At 64.8% G+C, this 16093-nt stretch overlaps 2 protein-coding genes across 3 annotated transcripts; one reads left to right on the top strand and one right to left on the bottom strand.

Annotated features, from left to right (window-relative positions):
- The first annotated feature begins 4203 nt into the window (after positions 1-4203).
- On the top strand, positions 4204-11001 carry IGFBP3 (insulin like growth factor binding protein 3). Its single transcript, XM_080666105.1, has 5 exons — positions 4204-4764; positions 7454-7680; positions 8116-8235; positions 8471-8610; positions 9829-11001. The coding sequence occupies exons 1-4, from the start codon at positions 4371-4373 to the stop codon at positions 8594-8596; spliced, it is 867 nt and encodes a 288-aa protein (XP_080522231.1). The 5' UTR covers positions 4204-4370; the 3' UTR covers positions 8597-8610; positions 9829-11001.
- Positions 11002-12724: 1723 nt separating this feature from the next.
- IGFBP1 (insulin like growth factor binding protein 1) lies at positions 12725-15381 on the bottom strand. 2 transcript variants are annotated; one of them, XM_080663582.1, is made up of 5 exons: positions 14513-15047; positions 14003-14106; positions 13680-13805; positions 13112-13281; positions 12725-12958 (listed from the first exon to the last, which is right to left on the bottom strand). In XM_080663582.1, the coding sequence occupies exons 1-4, from the start codon at positions 14880-14882 to the stop codon at positions 13144-13146; spliced, it is 738 nt and encodes a 245-aa protein (XP_080519708.1). In that variant the 5' UTR covers positions 14883-15047; the 3' UTR covers positions 12725-12958; positions 13112-13143. The 2 variants fall into 2 exon arrangements, with proteins under 2 accessions (XP_080519708.1, XP_080519707.1); XM_080663581.1 differs by having other exon boundaries at positions 12725-13281; positions 14513-15381.
- Positions 15382-16093: the final 712 nt, after the last annotated feature.

The raw sequence follows: 16093 nt of genomic DNA on the forward strand, positions 1-16093 counted from the left end.
AGACCTGGGAGAGGGGAGTCTTCAAACGGGGATGAGGGCGGGCTCGGCAGAACACGGAAGAGCGGATCCATACACGGACCCGCGCTCTCCTGGGCCGTCGCCCGCTGCGGGCTGTACCATTAGCCCCCTGAACGCAGCCCCTCATTTTCTGAGGGAGGAGGGGCTGGGGTGGTGAGCACCCGGGAGGGCTGACCTGGATGACTCGGCAGACAGGGCAACAGCCAGGTGCCCTGGGGTTCAGACAGTTTATTACGGGCAACGGCATCGGCAACGGTGGTGGAGGAAGCGCTGCCAAAGCCGCCAGCTTCCCAGTCCCCGGTGAGCGGTGACCGGAGCCGGGTCCTTGTCTCGCTGCGAGGAAGCAGTTCTGCCCCCTGAGAGGAGGTGGGGGGAGGCCTCACCCCCTCAGAACCTGGGACCGCCTCCTCCCGGGGGGACGGGGGGCGGGGGGTGCCTGCGACCTGGCAGCTTCTCGGAGGGAGGCCGTGCGGGCCCTGGGGTCTGGGAGGGCCACGAGGCACGCCACGGCCTGTGTGGGCACCTGCGAAGTCGCCAGGTTCGCACGTTGAAGCAGCCCCCCCCCCGCCCCCGCACCGCCGCCGGGGAAGGAGGCACTGGGCAGAGGGCTGGGTGAGCACCGGGCAGAGGGCTGGGTGGGCACTGGGCAGAGGGCTGGGTGGGCACTGGGCAGAGGGCTGGGTGGGCCCGGGCAGAGGGCTGGGTGAGCACTGGGCAGAGGGCTGGGTGGGCACTGGGCAGAGGGCTGGGTGGGCCCGGGCAGAGGGCTGGGTGAGCACTGGGCAGAGGGCTGGGTGGGCACTGGGCAGAGGGCTGGGTGGGCCCGGGCAGAGGGCTGGGTGGGCACTGGGCAGAGGGCTGGGTGGGCACTGGGCAGAGGGCTGGGTGGGCCCGGGCAGAGGGCTGGGTGGGCACTGGGCAGAGGGCTGGGTGGGCCCGGGCAGAGGGCTGGGTGAGCACTGGGCAGAGGGCTGGGTGGGCCCGGGCAGAGGGCTGGGTGGGCCCGGGCAGAGGGCTGGGTGGGCACTGGGCAGAGGGCTGGGTGGGCCCGGGACTCGAGCTTGAAGTGAAATAGTCACCTGATCAAGCTGGTTGGACTCTTTTTTCCTGAAAACAGAACGCTCTTTGGGAAAGAAAAAAAAAAAAATACCAAGTCATCACTTAATAAAGAGGGCAGAGTTTTATTTTCTTTTTTGTTAAATAATACTAACAAACAGCAGGCTTTAATTTTGACTGTTTAATATCCCAACTGAACTCTATTACTCAAGAAGCTAAGAAAAACATTTTTTTTTTTAGGTTTTCTTACTGGGTCATGATATTTCTCAGCCCGTTGGACTTTCCAACTTCCTTGGCACTTAACCCATCTTTATTTTATGAGACGCCAGCTGTCCAGCAAATTCTCTGAAGAGAGGGCCTCTCACGGGGGAAAGGTCTGGGAGTCACTGACCGGGCAGGAGAGACAGGGTCCGCTTCCTTCCCTGGTCACTCAGGACTGCAGAGTGGGGGGGGGGGGGGGGGGGGGGCGGGGACCTTGGAAGTGAGGGGGCTGGGACTCGGACAGACCACCAGCAGTCTCGGGTCATAATCCCGCCACCCCGCTTGGTGAGGGCAGTGTTTCCGATGTGTGTGTCACCTCACAATTACTAAGCAGTTGTGTACCGAGCACCTTCAACAGGGGAAACACTCCATTCCCACTCCCCGCTCCAGTTCCTGTTACTAAACACAAACACCAGACTAACCAAAAGTCTGATCAAGGGAACCAGCGTGTCACACATTAAGCTTTGTCCCATCCAAGTCCTCCCTATCATAATGACATTCTGGGGTTCTTTCCTGGCAGTTTTGTCAAATAAAAATGACTACATATTGACATACTAGAGGCCCAGTGCACAAAATTCATGCACGGGTAGGGTCCCTAGGCCTGGCCAGCGATCAGGGCCGATTGGGGCCTTCCGGCTGCCGGCAGGAGCCTTCCTTCATTCCGTGCCACCCCCTGGAGGTCAGCGCACATCATAGCGAGCGATCAAACTCCCGTTCTCCTGGTCGAACTCCCGAGGGGACAATTTGCATATTAGGCTTTTATATAGAGCTAATTCTCCCCATATCACTGCCCCAGTATTACTTTGCTGTTGCAAGATTTCACCAAAAGAAGATGGGAGTCTATATAATACATTGTTGCTATGGGATAGTCGTGAGCGTTACAATGTAACCATCCATTTTCCCTGGGGCGTCCGGCAGGTGGGACACCGGCTAGGGCCTGGAGCTTCCTTCTTTCCCACCGCAAGGCCCTGGCTGGGGGCTGAGGGGCCAAGGGGACGGACTTAGGCATTCTCCAGGGTCCCCTGTCCACCACTCAGATGACCCCTCCGAGAAACGGGGCCACGCTAACCAGTGGCCAGCGGCCCCTGCAAAACACGGCACTGAAGGGAAGCGGACCTGCGGCCTCGGGAATCTTTCGAGACAGATCCCGGCTCTGATTCAAGTCTCCACGGCTATTTAGGGAATAAACGTGACGCTGGAGGGTTCCTTGTTTCCTTTAGTTTCCCAATGAAATCGGAGGCCCTGTTCTTGGCCATCAAAACCTAACACCCAGCTACGAGGAGGGTACAGGCAGGGGCAGCCAGGATGGCCAGGGCTGGGTCCCAGCGAACAGGGGGCGGGGGGGGGGGGCGGGGGGGGGAGCCTCGGGTGGGGGCTGCGCTCTGCGGCCGGGCACCGCCCCCTTTGCGCTCTCTTCTTGGTGGAGCCGCGGCTATGACTATTGTTTATGCGTTTGCTATGAGAACAGAGGTCTTTCCGGTCTGGGGGCGGGGGGGCAGGGGGGCACACACACACACACACATACACACACACACACACACACACACACACACACACAGAGGGAAGAGGTGACGAGGTGATGTCAGCACCGCTGCTGCAGGTGGGCTCACGGGTGGCGGGGGAACGGGGGAACGCGGCGGGCCCTGACTTGCTGTTTCTGCCGCAAACCGCACGAGGCTGCTCGCAGGCACCTGGGCACCGCCTAGGCACGCGCCCAGTTTCAGCAGCGCGCGGGGAAGTCCGTTCCCCTGCGGTCCCGGTGCCGCGGGTGCCCAGGGCTGACCCACAAGCTCTTGGAAAGTGTCATTGCCCATTGGATCCTGGACTGCGCGCGCCCTCTGTCGGTCGCATGGAGAAGGGTCGCGCAGACCGCGCCGAAAAGACCCGCTCAGAGCTGGCGGATGCGATTCACCCCATCTCAGGGCGGACGGAGTGCGCCCCGGACTTGCACCCTAGCGCAGTGGTCAGATTGCACGGAACAGGAGGACCCCAATGTCTCCAACGCAATGCACCAGAGAGAACTCACTGCAGGGTCACAAGCGGCCGGGGAAAATGGCAGTGAAAATCCCGTTGTAAAGACTACTTGGTTATTAATGACATCTCAGCAGAGCCCGCCTTATTATTTTTAGTCCTTAGTTGGGGATGGAGGCTCTGCCTGAAGCCATCCTCGGGGGAAATACCTAAAACAGGTTAAATCTCCGACAAGCCCTGCTCAGGATCGCTCCACGCGCGCCCACGCTGCCCACTAGGGACTCCGGGGGGAGAGCCAGTGTGCGCTTCCCGCTTTGAGAAGGGACCCTGGGGAGAGCAAAGGCCACGTGCGCACCTGCAGAATCGCGTTTATGGGGCCAGATGTGGGGGTGCGAGTGGCCTTCGCTTCCCAGACCGACGCTGGTCGGATGTGCCGGCTCAGAAACTTCCCACGAATCCCCGGCCTCGGGCCTTGAATGTTGGAAAGCTTTGCAGAGTACCCCAGGCTGAGGAGCAGCGCACCCCAGTCTCCCTAACACAGGTTCGCGGGCGACCTCGCCCTGGGACGCAGACCAAGAAGGGCGGCGGAGAGCCCAGGGTGTCGGGGACGGGAGGGGACGCTGGGGTGGCCAGAGGCACCAGGGTGGGTGGGTGATGGGAGCGCCTGGGTCCTGGGGACTGCGCGGTGGCGGGGCGCCGGGCGTGCCCACGTGGAGCAGGTGATCGGGCGGCCGCGCTGCGCACTCGGTGCCCCGCCCCGCTGCCCCGAGCGACGGATGGGACCCCGGAGCCTGGTCCGCGCCTTCCCGCCCCCGTCTCCCCCCACCCTCGCGCGCCGTTCCGGGGCGTGTCCTCGGCCACTTGGGCTTCTATATAGCGGCCGGCGCGCCCGGGCCGCCAGATGCGAGCCTGGCGGTGCTGCGCTGAAGTCTGACCGACGCCTGCTCTGCTCCCAGCTCCTCCGCTCCCAGCTCCTCCGCTCGGCAGCCGCGCCGACCGCCGCCACCCCGTGCCCGCGCCGAGCAGCAGGCCTGGCCGAGCCGCCGACCCCCGCAGCGGGCGCCATGCAGCCGACGCGCCCCGCGCTCCTGGCCGCCACGCTGGCGCTGCTCCTGGGGCTGCCTGCGGGGCGGGCTGGTGCCGGGGCTGCGGGCACGGGCCCGGTCGTGCGCTGCGAACCCTGCGACGCACGCGCTCTGGCCCAGTGCGCGCCCCCGCCCGCCGGCTGCGCCGAGCTGGTGCGTGAGCCGGGCTGCGGCTGCTGCCTGACGTGCGCGCTGCGCGAGGGCCAGCCGTGCGGCGTCTACACCGAGCGCTGCGGCTCCGGCCTCCGCTGCCACCCGCCGCCCGGCGAGGCGCGCCCGCTGCAGGCGCTGCTGGAGGGCCGCGGGCTCTGCACCGACGCCGGTGCCGCCGCCGGCCGCTCGCGCCCCGGGGCCCCGCCCGCGCCCGCGCCAGGTGAGCCGGAGAGGTCCTTGTTCCCCCGGCCCCAAGGGTCGTACGTGGGGAGACAGGCCCCGCGACCCGAGGACGCCCGCGAGAGGGACCCTCCACGGCCGCTCGGTCCCCTGAGTGCGAAGTACTTGTAAATTGCAAAGCGCTTTCGCCGAAAATGGGCCAAGATTCTGAGGGGAGGGGAGGGGAGAGAGGGAGGGAGCGGGCCCCGAGGGTGCCGTCGGAGGGGAAGACCCGGGACAGAGGACCCCCGGCCCTGGAAGCCGCGCGGCGCGGGGACATGGGCGTGGACTGCGCTGCGGGCGCTGGAACGCGCTTCGGTTCCCACGAACTAGGAGCGAGCGTGTCCACGCCGCGGACGCGAGGGGCAGGGCGCGGGGCGGCGGCGGGGCGGACTTGGACGCCGAGGTGAGCGGTGAGTTGTGGGAAGTGGTACCCGCATTGCACAGTCTTACGGTTTGCAAAGCAGTGCCCCCCTCCTGGGCTGTCCCACAGCCAGGCGCGTGGGAATCGGCATTAATTCGTGTCCTTTGAGGCCGGACAACCTGACCCTCAGAAAGAAGAGAGTTTCCAAGGTCCCTCCCCTCCCCCCCCCCAGGCAGGGACGGGGGAACGGAGGGGGGGGCCTGAACCCGGCTGCCCCCATCTGCATCCTCCCCTGTGCACCCCAGCTCTCCTGCCTGTGAGGCCCCCAGACACACGCCAGGAGCGGGGGGCTGCGGGCTGCGGGGACCGCGGATTTAGGAGACCGGGAAGGGATGGGGTGAGCCCGGGGCTGCGTGCTGCCTAAAACTGAAGCGGAGGGCATGCGTCCAGTGGAGGGAGCCGGGGGAGACCGCCCGCAGCCCCCCCGCGCCCTGCAGCCGGGGGAGCCCCAGGAGTGGGGCCCTTAGATGAAAAGGTCAATGGAGTTGGCACCTGAGCCTCCACTTGACAAGTTAGTCCCCGCGGCTACCGAGTCCCCGGGGTGAGGCGTGGCCTTGCCGGGCAGCGGGCTCCGTGTCTCCGGAGAAGCCGCGGTCCCGGGAAGGTGAATTTGCAGGTTCCCGAGACGTGACTGTCGTGTTAAAACCGCCAGAAGCCTCTGTCTCGGGGGCAAAGCAACGCCCTGTGTGTGCCGCGCGGGCACCTCTCGGGCCCCGTGGGTGTGGGACGCTCAGAAAGCGACCGGCGACGTCCTTACAGCATTTCCTTTAGCTGCTGATGGGCGTCCTGGTTCCTCGTGTGAGTGGGTGTGGCCCGTTACAAAAGTGTAAAAGCGGCGGAGTGACTTCCCAGCTCCACGGGGAGGGGTCGTTCACGTGACACTTCTTAGAAGGAAGGGCTTCCCCTTCCCGCCCAGTCCCGGGCGCCTGAGAAGTTGCTCGGAGCCCTGGGAAGGCGGGAGAGGTGCTCATTTACATAGTCCCCGCCCCGTGCCCGGTGCTTCCCGAAGGAAGGAAGGACAGGACACGGAAAGGAAACGGAAACCAGCCCTACCCGCTAGGAGCCGGTCCGTGGTGCTGAGCAGTGCGCTCCTGGCCCGGGCCCCTCGGGGACCACGCAGCTCCTCCCCCGGTGGGGCTGTTCCCTGGGTGGGGGCGGGGCTCCCCTAGGGGCGGGGCTCCCCTAGGGGCGGGGAACCTGGAACCGTGGAGGTTGAGCTGGAGCACGTGGTCTCCCCGCCCCGCTGAGCCTGGGGAGGTTCCCCTTCCCCGCACCCCGCCCAGCTCCTGGGAGCCCCGAGGCCTTGGCGGGCTTCCCGGCGCGGGCGGGCGGCCACCCTGACCGGCCAGGAGCCGTTAGCTGGAGCGGGGCGCCGGGTACCCAGGCGGAACAGATTCGGGACCGGAGGGCCTGGGAGATCTGGGGGTGCGGCTCGTCGGAATGACACGTGGCCATAGGGCCGCTGCCTGGCTGTGCGGACCGGGTGGGAGAAGGGACCCCACCCACCGCCCCTGTCCCACAGCCGCCCCAGCTCAGCCTGGGGAAGGAACAGCGAGGCGCCGGCGCCTCTCCAGCCGCACACGTGCTCAGTGTAGTGAAACCCCAGCCCTAGGGCCCGCAGACACGCTGTCCTCCCAGATTTTCCTCATTCGCCGTGTGGATTATGGAGCGGGGGAGGAAGGACTCCCCGCAGGATGAGTGAGCGCCCCAGGGTGCGGGCTCCGGGGAGAAGGGAGGGTTCAGGCCGCCCTTGACCTGGCCAGAGCGGATTCCTGCGGGCCAGCCTCACCCTGCACCGACTCCGCAGGGGCGGTGCCCGTCCAGGCTCAGCTCTGCCCCCTCCTGGTAGAGGAGGGGACGCCTGCCAGCGAGGCACCTACTTGGTCAAATCTCTGCTGATCTCTAGGCAAAGCCGGTACGGGGGCTGCTAGTGTGAGGGTGAGACTCTATCAAGGTGTTTTCTTTCTCTTAATTATTTTTTTATTGATGTCAGAGAGGAAGGGAGAGGGAGAGAGAAACATCCATGATGAGAATCATGGATGGGCTGCCTCCTGCACGCCCCTCACTGGGGATGGAGCCTGCATCCCGGGCCCGTGCCCTGACTGGGAATCCAACCGTGACCTCCTGGTTCATAGGTCGAGGCTCAACCACGGGGCCATGCCGGCCTGCTCAAGGTGTTTTTCTTGAATGACTTGGGATGGTTGAATGACAATTCCCCGGAGACGTGACCTTGCTCAGCCCTTCGCTCCTGTCTCGTGTCTCCCAGGAAACGGCAGTGAGTCGGAGGAAGAGCCCAGCGCAGTGCCCACGGCGAGCCCGGCGCTGCCCGGCACACACTGGGCCCCCGACGCCAAGTTCCGCCCCGGCCACACCAAGATGGACGCGATCAAGAGAGGGAACGCCAAGGACAGCCAGCGCCACAAGGTCCACTTGGAGGCCCAGAGCACGGTCACCCAGAACTCCTCCTCCGAGACCAAGCAGGACACAGAATACGTGAGGGCGCCTCCTCCTGGGGGGCGGGGGGGGGGCCTGGGAGCCCAAGGGCACCGGGCTGCTCTTCCCCCCGAGCCGTGGGCACACCCCGTCCAGGCACAGGGGCAGCTGCCAGTCCTCCTAACGCCCGGAACAGGGACAAGACGGCCCTGCCCTTGGGGCGTCTCGAGGGTCCGGGTCAAACCCTGGGGCGCGCCCAGGCCTCTGTGCTGGGGAAAGGCTCACATAACCGGCTCTTTCTGTGCCCCTGGCCTCTGGGTGTCCCGGGTGACCCCCGGTGCCGAGCTCGGCTCGGGACACAAGAGAGGTGGGGCCGGTGTCCCCATGGGTGCCCGTGATGGCTGAGTCAGGCCGCAGGCACTGCTGGTCCCCACCCCACCCCCCCGTGGTGCCCGGGGCGGGTGGGACTTCATAGTGACCGGTCCACGCCCCCAGGGGCCCTGCCGCCGGGAGATGGAGGACACGCTGAACCAACTCAAGTCCCTGAGCACACTGAGCCCCGGGGGCATGCACCTCCCCAACTGCGACAAGAAGGGCTTCTACAAGAGGAAGCAGGTGAGCCGTCCCCCGCCACCCAGGCGACCTCCTCCTCCTGCCCCTCCCTCCCCCCCAACGTGCCCTGCTCCCCTAGGGGCGGGGCTCCCCTAGGGGCGGGGCTCCCCTGGGGGGGGCTCCCCAGGGGCGGGGCTCCCCTAGGGGCGGGGCACGAAGGGACACAGGCGCACTAGCACCTTCCCGCTGTCCCCTCGGAGCCCTGGGAGTCACATCACCTTCTCTGCTCCGCCCACAGTGCCGCCCATCCAAGGGCCGGAAGCGCGGCTTCTGCTGGTGCGTGGACAAGTACGGGCAGCCCCTCCCGGGCCACGACCCCCGGGGCAGAGCGGACGTGCACTGTGACAGCGTGGAGAGCCAGTGACCAGTGACCGGGCGGTAAGCCTGGGGCTGGGCCGGGGGCTCTCCATCGGAAGGGGTGGGGCTGGGGGCGGTCAGATGGAGGACAGACCTGGGACCCTGCGCCCCTGAGGAAGGAGGGGGCCTGCCCCCCCTGAGCCGCACAGGCAGAGGGTCTGAGCCACCCACGGGTCGGATTCTCAGAGGCTTTCCCTGTAAGCCCGATGGTGCCCTGATCTTCCCAGGAAACTCTCTCAGTTCCAAAGAACCTGTTTCTAAAATAGGATCTTTTTATTGGTGTCAGAGAGGGAGGGAGCGAAAGAGAAACCAATGATGAGAGAGGATCATGGATCGGCTGCCTCCTGCACGCCCCACACTGGAGATGGAGCCCACAACCTGGGCCTGTGCCCTGACCGGCAATCACACCCTGACCTCCCGGTTCATAGGTCAACGCTTAACCACTGAGCCACGCCAGCTGAGCAAGAACCTGTTTCTAAGTTACAGACGTGTCTGTTTGTGCTTTTCCCCCTGTAAAATACATTCCGGATATTCTGATCATCTGTGGTTAACAGAATTTTAATGAGCTTATTATATCTAATTCAAACAATGACTTTTTTTTTCAAGGTCTCGCTCTTTTTTTATTTTTTTTATTTATTTTTTTATTAAGGTATTATATGTGTACATATCTTACCATTGCCCCACCCCATAAACAATGACTTTTTAAACCATGGTTTTGAAGAATGTTATCACCTCCAATATTTTCTTTGACTAAATGAGAGAGTTATTGGCGGGGAAAAAGGAATAAATACGTTTCCTTTCGTCTCCTCAAGACAAATTTAAGTCAACAGAAGAAAATTTCACGTTTAGGTGTTTTCTTTCCTTGCAAGTTGGAAAAGGCAATTCTAATTCCGGGGTGACTGTGGAAGAACATAGCAAGCACCCCAGCCGGCGGGGCCCAGGGGTTGAGCATCGACCTACGAACCAGGAGGTCACGGTTCGATCCCCGGTCAGGGCACAGGCCCAGGTGGTGGGCTCGATCCCCAGTGTGAGGCGTGGAGAAGGCAGCCGATCCATGATTCAATCTCATCGTGGATATTTCTCTCTCTCCTCCCTTCCTCTCTGACATCAATGAAAATATATATGTTTTTAAATTGCCAGCATTGCGCTCTGTGAACAGGGCGGCCTGCCTGGTGCGCAGGGAGGGAGTGGAGACTGACGTCGGAGGAGTTAACCAACATGTTCCTTTCTCTGTTTTAGTTCAGAGGAACTCAAACGCACCGATTTTGCACCAAAGATGGCCAAGGCGGTGATCAGCAGTGGCTACAGCCTCGAGTATCTCTATCTTTCTCTGGCGAATCTGTTTCCTTTTTAAATCCACGTTTAGGAAGAGACCTCCGAAGTGCCTGGGGCTCTAAGCAGTGCGCCCTGAGCGGCTCCCCACTCCCCAGTAGCCAGGGAAACCGCGCGATTTTCCTCGTCGCCTCTTTCGAACCTCCTTATGAACTCAAGCGCAGGCCGGGCCTCAGGCCACCCTGGGGACCCCGGGTCGGCTGGCTGACGCAGCCCATCCGGGACCTCACGCCCTAGCACCCCTGCCACATGGGCCTCCCGGGAACGCCAACCTCTGCCCTGGGGCGTCTGCACCTCTGGACGCACCTGCCGGGAGCCGAGGCCTGCGCCCCTCCACCCACCAGCGAGCCCCTACCCTCAGGCGACCCGTCCTGCTTGGGGACGAGTGGAGGTCATGAGGTGGAGTCTTGCCTTTTATTTTTTTTTTAATGACCAAGAAGGTGCTCAGACCCCGGGCATCTGGAGAAGTGGGTGGCCCAGGCAGGCTCCTGGGGACATAGCCTTTGCTGTGGCCCCACAGGGCAGGGACAGGGGGCGGGGTGGGGGGGGGGGACAAAGCCACACCTTTGTCTTCAGAGGCGCCCCAAACAGCGGCAGGATGCTCGGGTGGCGGCAGGAAAGGGTGTTTTCCAACTCACAACTCCAAGACCAAGGTAGTTTTTGAGGATACGCTCCTCAGAGGCAAAGGAGGTTATGTTCATCCCTCGCCATGTGTCCGCCGTGCACAATGTAACACATATGAATAACAATGTATCTAACCAGAGACAGGGGGCCTTGGGGATCCCAGACTCGCCCCCTCCTTCTGATTCACGTATTCACAGAGAAACGCCTTCGTGAACTGTCACCACTGCATGCATCGTAGTCCACATGTAATAGCACCTGTACGCGATCGTCTCAGATGCCGGTCAGCCACCGCCCTGTGGCCACGCGCCGCCCTCGGCCAGACCAGGGGGGGTCTCCAGACTCTGCCTACCTTTCGCTTTCCTTTATTTTTTTAATCAAGTTTTCAGAAAGTATTTTTGAGAAGTCAGTCTCACCATGTATTTATAATTGGTTAATAAAGTTTTTAGCGTGAAAAACCCTCACCTGTGTCAGCGGCCAGCTCACGTTGGGAGGCCCCGACGTCCTAGGGGGGCGTTTCACGGTGAGCTCCGGTGGCCCGCGGCCCGCCCGTCCCATTCCGGTGGGTTCTTGGCCGGGGTCCTGGCCGGGCAGGTCAGCACGTGCGCCCCCAGGCCCTCGCTACCCTCGGGTTTGTCCCCATCATCCTGTCGGTCCCCGCTCAGGCGCAGGGGGACACGTGGCCTGGGGTCTGGGCTTGGGAAGGAACAGGCGGGAGGGAGAGCCGGCAACGCTGGGAGGGGCTCAGGCCCCGTGACTTCAGGGATCGCAGGGCGCACTGGTTTCTAGGACCCCCGTGTGGTCCTTCCTGCGCCCTTAAAGCACCCAAGTCCGCCCTCACCCACCTTGGGTGCGATCATACGTGAGCATGCGCAGTCAGCAGGCGTGGTCAGAGCATGCAGGGGTGGTCAGAGCAGGCGTGGTCAGAGAGGGGGGGCGGGGACCTGCAAAGTCCTGAGCCGGAAGTGAGGGCGCACGTGCGGGGGCGGGGCCTGGCGCCCCCCAGGGTCAGGATCCCGGGCAGGAGCTGTGGGCCCCCCCAGGTTCGCCTTCCTGGGCACCCGTTACACACCCCCTTCACCCCAACCTGTGCTGCAGCCACACCCTTGTCCACTCGCCTCCTAGTGCACTCCTGTCACATGGTGAGCACGTGACCTGCCACCTGGCTCTCCCCTAGCTCCCGCCCACCCCGCCCCCCTGCCCTCCAGGGTTCGGCTTGCCGCCCCCCACACCCCCAGACGCGCGCCCTGGAGTGTGCTCTCCCCTGCTGGGTCAAGGGCACGCAGGTGCCAGGCACCCATCCAGGGCTCAGCCGGTAGATGGACACTCGTGACCGCGATGGGCAGTCAGACTCGCTTCTGAGAGGGGCCGCTCCCCAGCGTCCCGACTCCTCGCCCCGAAGCAGCGGGCAGGCCTTCCGGCTGAAAGGGGTCCCTCATGTGTCCACGACACGCATGCACACACACATGCAGGCGCGCGCAGGCGCGCACAGGCACACACGTGCGCACACACCTGGGGGAGCCCCTGGTGCCCCCTGGCTCTGGGTGCAAGAAGGTCCCATCGTATTTCTACTTCTTCCCGCCTTGTCCCTCAGGAAGGTGACCCCTCACCCGCCGTGGGTCAGGGGACAGGACCTGGTTGAGTCCTGTCAGGACGTGGAACACTGAGTCGCAGGTCGCTCCTGGGGGCCTGGCCGAGGGAGGGGGGCTGGCAGCCATGGGGTCAGAGGGGGTGGGCCCCTGGGGAATGGCTGGGGGCTGTGAGAGCCGTGACCTGCACCTCACACACGCTGGGGGCTCAGACCTCGGGCACAGCCAAGGGTGGGGGCAGAGTCAGGAAAAGCAAACAGGAAACCCTTCGAGGGAGAAGGGACCCGAGGAGCAGCGAGCCTGGCGCTCCGGGCTCAGCTGTGCCAAGGCGCAGGCCAGTGCCCACCAGGTGGCCACGCAGCCGCGGGGGCAGAGGCTGAGGGGCGGGAGGGGGGCGGGGAGCTGGCCAAGGAGTGTTTCTGCCAGAAACCCAGGCCTATTTACCAGCGGAAGGACCGGGACGGGGCGAGTGGAGCAGTGAGGGAGGCGGGAGGTGGGAGGGGGCCGGGGGGGGGGGGGGTGACGCTGGGGGGCTGTTGTCAGGGGGACGCGGGCGGCGCGCAGAGGGTGGGGCACACCAAGGTCCACGCAGTAGCAGGTGCTGAGTAGGCCGTTTATTTGTGCACATCGGGCGAGCCTGTGACAGTGCATCCCGCCCCTCGCCTCCTGCAGCCCTCACCTCCCGCACCCGGACCCCACCCCTGGCGGGCTGAGCGCCACCGCGCATCCGGAGAGAACGAGGCTCCGTGAGGGACCGCACTTCCACGGGATGGTCCCAAGCTCACGGACAGCTAGCTGCGCGTGTCACCTACACCGGCGAGCAGCGTCTGTGGCACATAAGTTAATAGAGCGCGGGTTCCCGTAGAAAAATAAACTCAGTGGATAAATAGGCTACGGCTTCAGAAGCAGGTAGCGTGTGGAGTATACGAGCGCTCCCTCTCCCCCTCACACGTAGCTCGTGTGTCGGAGCGTAAACACACCCTGTGCTTCGACGTTGCGTGGAAGGAACAGGTCACGCTGCGTCTGCCTTGGGGAAATACTGCTCGCAGTTGGGGTCCCCGAACACCTCCGTGGACCCCACGATCTTCTGCCCGTTCCAGGGGTACACGCACCAGCAGCGTCCTGTGTCTCCGTGCAGGGACACCATGCACTGCACAACAGGGGGGGCCAGGTGAGAGCAGCGGCAGAAGCTGGGGGGGTGGGGAATGGGGCTCCCGGCCCCCAGCACCCCACGGAGAGCCCAAGGCTGAGGACTCAGACCGAGGGCACACCCAGCGCCCTCCTGGTCAGGTATCCAGTGAGTCACGGGTTCCACGCGTGTGCCGTGAAATGTGGGCACGCGCAGCTATCGGCTCTGAGGCCCCACCCTCGGGCAGGTGAGTGACGGGAACGCCCAGTGTGGTGTCCCCGGGGCTGTCTGCTCCTCCAGCCAGAAGGCTGGGCCTTACCTCACAGGGCAGGGTAGGGGGCGTGGGGGCGTGTTTGGGACGGGAGGCAGTGGTGTGGATGGTGGCTCTGCCCGGCCGGGGATCCACCTCCATGGCTCACCTGCTTGGAGTGATATCTCCCGTTCTTGTGGCAGTTGGGCAGGTAGAACTCGTAGAGGCCGTCACCCTTCGACTTCTCCTGGGCCAGTTTGACCAGCATGTCGTACAGTTCTCGCTGGCAAGGGTCCTGCGACAGGCACACGACATGGGGATACAGGAGGAGGAAAGGTGACGTCGTCCCCGCCTCGATGCAGGCAAGGGGGCTGTATGGACTGGGGGGACCCGGGCCTCCAGCTCTGGCCTGTCCCCAGAGCGCCCATGGCTCTGTCCAGGCCCAGGGAGACGCCTGCGCGGCTCGGTTCCCGCCCGCCTCAACCGCCTCACCTTCCAGTTCTTGATCTTGGAAATCTCGAGCTTCCGGATGCTATCGTAGGTGCTGAGCACGTCCCACAGCGAGGGCAGGTCCCCCGGGCTCTCCTCCTCGGCCTCTGCAGGTGGAGCCCACTGGCCGTGAGCCCTCCCACGGGCGGGGAGCCACGCTCAGCCCCCCACCCGCCCTCCACTCCCCCGGGAGCGTGTTTCTGTCATCCACGGAGCCGGCGCTGGGTCACACGGCGAGGGCCCCTTCCACCCCGGGGCACTGGCTGCCCACGTTCAGGGTCAGCCCTCCTCACGGGGTGTCCACGGATCTGCGGGCAGGGGGTCTGGGCTCTCTCCTTCTCCCCTCCCTGCCCTGGGCCTTGCGACGATGGGGCTCCTGACAGGCTTGGGCCCCACACTCTGGGTGCGGGGGGGGGGGGGGCCCTCTGGCTATAGGTATAGGCCGCCCGCCCGGTGCGCCCAGGCTCGCTCCCCGCCCCCTCCCCCGGGAGAGCCTGATGGGGGAGGCGGTACCTGCGGCCTCGGCGCTGGGCTCGGAGACAGTGGTCTCGGGCATGCAGACGCCCCGGCCCCGGGACAGCGCCTGCAGCGGCCGGGTCTCGCCGGGGCGCGCCTGGCAGCGGAGGCCGCTCTCGCAGCGCGCAGAGGTCATGCCGCAGGCGTCGCCCTGGCGCAGGGAGCACACGGGGCAGCAGCCGCAGCCGTAGGGCCGGGCTCGCTCCCGGCAGGACTCGGGCACCGGCGGGCAGGCCGCCAGCTTCTCGGAGGAGCAGGGCGCGCACTGCCAAAGGGGCGGTTCCTCGGCGGCGGCCTCGCCGAGCAGGGCGGCCAGCAGCAGCAGGAGCGGCGCGGCGGAGGCGGCGGGGACCGCGGGCATCGCCATCGGGGCGGCGGCGGGAGGGCGGGTCCTGGAGGCGCTGGGCTGGGGCGGCGGCAGGTGCTCGCGGGCCCAGGTGGACGCTCCGGGCGGTGATGCCGCTGGGAGCCGCGCGCGCGCCTTATAAAGGGCGCGGGGCGCGCACCTGCCCGCGGAGGTTAATGATTGGCCGAGCGCGCGCCGCGGGGGACCGCACTCAAAATAAGTTTGTTTTGCTCCTGCGCTCAAGGCCCCGCGCCAGGCGTGGGCGGGGGAGCGTGAGCGGCCGGGTCGCGGGCTGTTTGTCCACTTGCTAGGAGTTCCCGCCCCGAGCCCACGCGCAGCTCTACGCGGGAGCCGGAGCGCGTGGCCAGGGCGCGTGGCCAGGGGCGCGGCTAGTTCTGTGCCAGGGAAGCCCACCGCTTTTTTCCTCTCTCTCTTTTCTTCTTTCTTTCCTTCTTTCTTTCCCTTCCTTCCTTCCTTCCTTCCTTCCTTCCTTCCTTCCTTCCTTCCTTCCTTCCTTCCTTCCTATATTTTTATTGATTTCAGAGAGGAAGGGAGAGGGAGAAACATCAATGATGAGAGAGAATCATGGATCGGCTGCCTCCTGCACGCCCCACACTGGGGAATCGAGCCCACAACGGGGGCATGTGCCCTGACCTCCTGACTCCTAGGTCCAGGCTCAACTGCTGAGCCTGCCGGCCAGGCCCCCCCCCACCACCACCACCCCGTTTTCAAATGGGGAAACAGCGGTTCGGGGAGAACAGGGGCGACCGCTTAGGAAAAGGCATCAGCTGGCGGGAGGTTCTGCAGGGAGGAGGCTCCAGCCTGGAACTCCAGCCTCCCTGCCTTTCCCAGGAGGGGGACAGGGGCGTCCTTCCCAGGGCGAGGTGGGTAACTGCACCTCCAGAGAGGAGAGGGCTGGGGCCGGGACAGAGTGCGAGGGTGCAGGGGCACCCAGACCCCCAGGGACCCAGAACCCCAAGAACCCAGACTCCTCAGGCACCCAGACCCCTCAGGCACCCAGACCCTAGACACCCAGACCCCCAGGCACCCAGACCCTAGACACCCAGACCCCCAGGCACCCAGACCCCAGGCACCCAGACACCCAGACCCCCAGGCACCCAGAGCCCAGGCACCCAGACCCTAGACACCCAGACCCCTGGGCACCCAGATCCCCGGGCACCCAGACCCCCAAGCACCCAGACCCCCAAGCACCCAGACCCCAGGCACCCAGA

This window comes from Plecotus auritus, assembly GCF_963455305.1.
Source record: "Plecotus auritus genome assembly, chromosome: 4".
In the NCBI taxonomy this organism is placed as follows: Eukaryota; Metazoa; Chordata; class Mammalia; order Chiroptera; family Vespertilionidae; genus Plecotus; species Plecotus auritus.

What these genes read in the sequence shown, in the direction of transcription:
- IGFBP3 (XM_080666105.1), top strand. Translation starts at nt 4,371, where the DNA reads ATGCAGCCGACGCGCCCCGCGCTCCTGGCCGCCACGCTGGCGCTGCTC. An exon ending in CCCGCCCGCGCCCGCGCCAG is followed by an intron (nt 4,765 to 7,453) that starts GTGAGCCGGAGA and finishes CGTGTCTCCCAG; the next exon opens with GAAACGGCAGTGAGTCGGAG. An exon ending in CCAAGCAGGACACAGAATAC is followed by an intron (nt 7,681 to 8,115) that starts GTGAGGGCGCCT and finishes CCACGCCCCCAG; the next exon opens with GGGCCCTGCCGCCGGGAGAT.
- IGFBP1 (XM_080663581.1), bottom strand. Translation starts at nt 14,882, where the DNA reads ATGGCGATGCCCGCGGTCCCCGCCGCCTCCGCCGCGCCGCTCCTGCTG. An exon ending in GCCCAGCGCCGAGGCCGCAG is followed by an intron (nt 14,107 to 14,512) that starts GTACCGCCTCCC and finishes CTCCACCTGCAG; the next exon opens with AGGCCGAGGAGGAGAGCCCG. An exon ending in GGAGATATCACTCCAAGCAG is followed by an intron (nt 13,282 to 13,679) that starts GTGAGCCATGGA and finishes CCTGTTGTGCAG; the next exon opens with TGCATGGTGTCCCTGCACGG.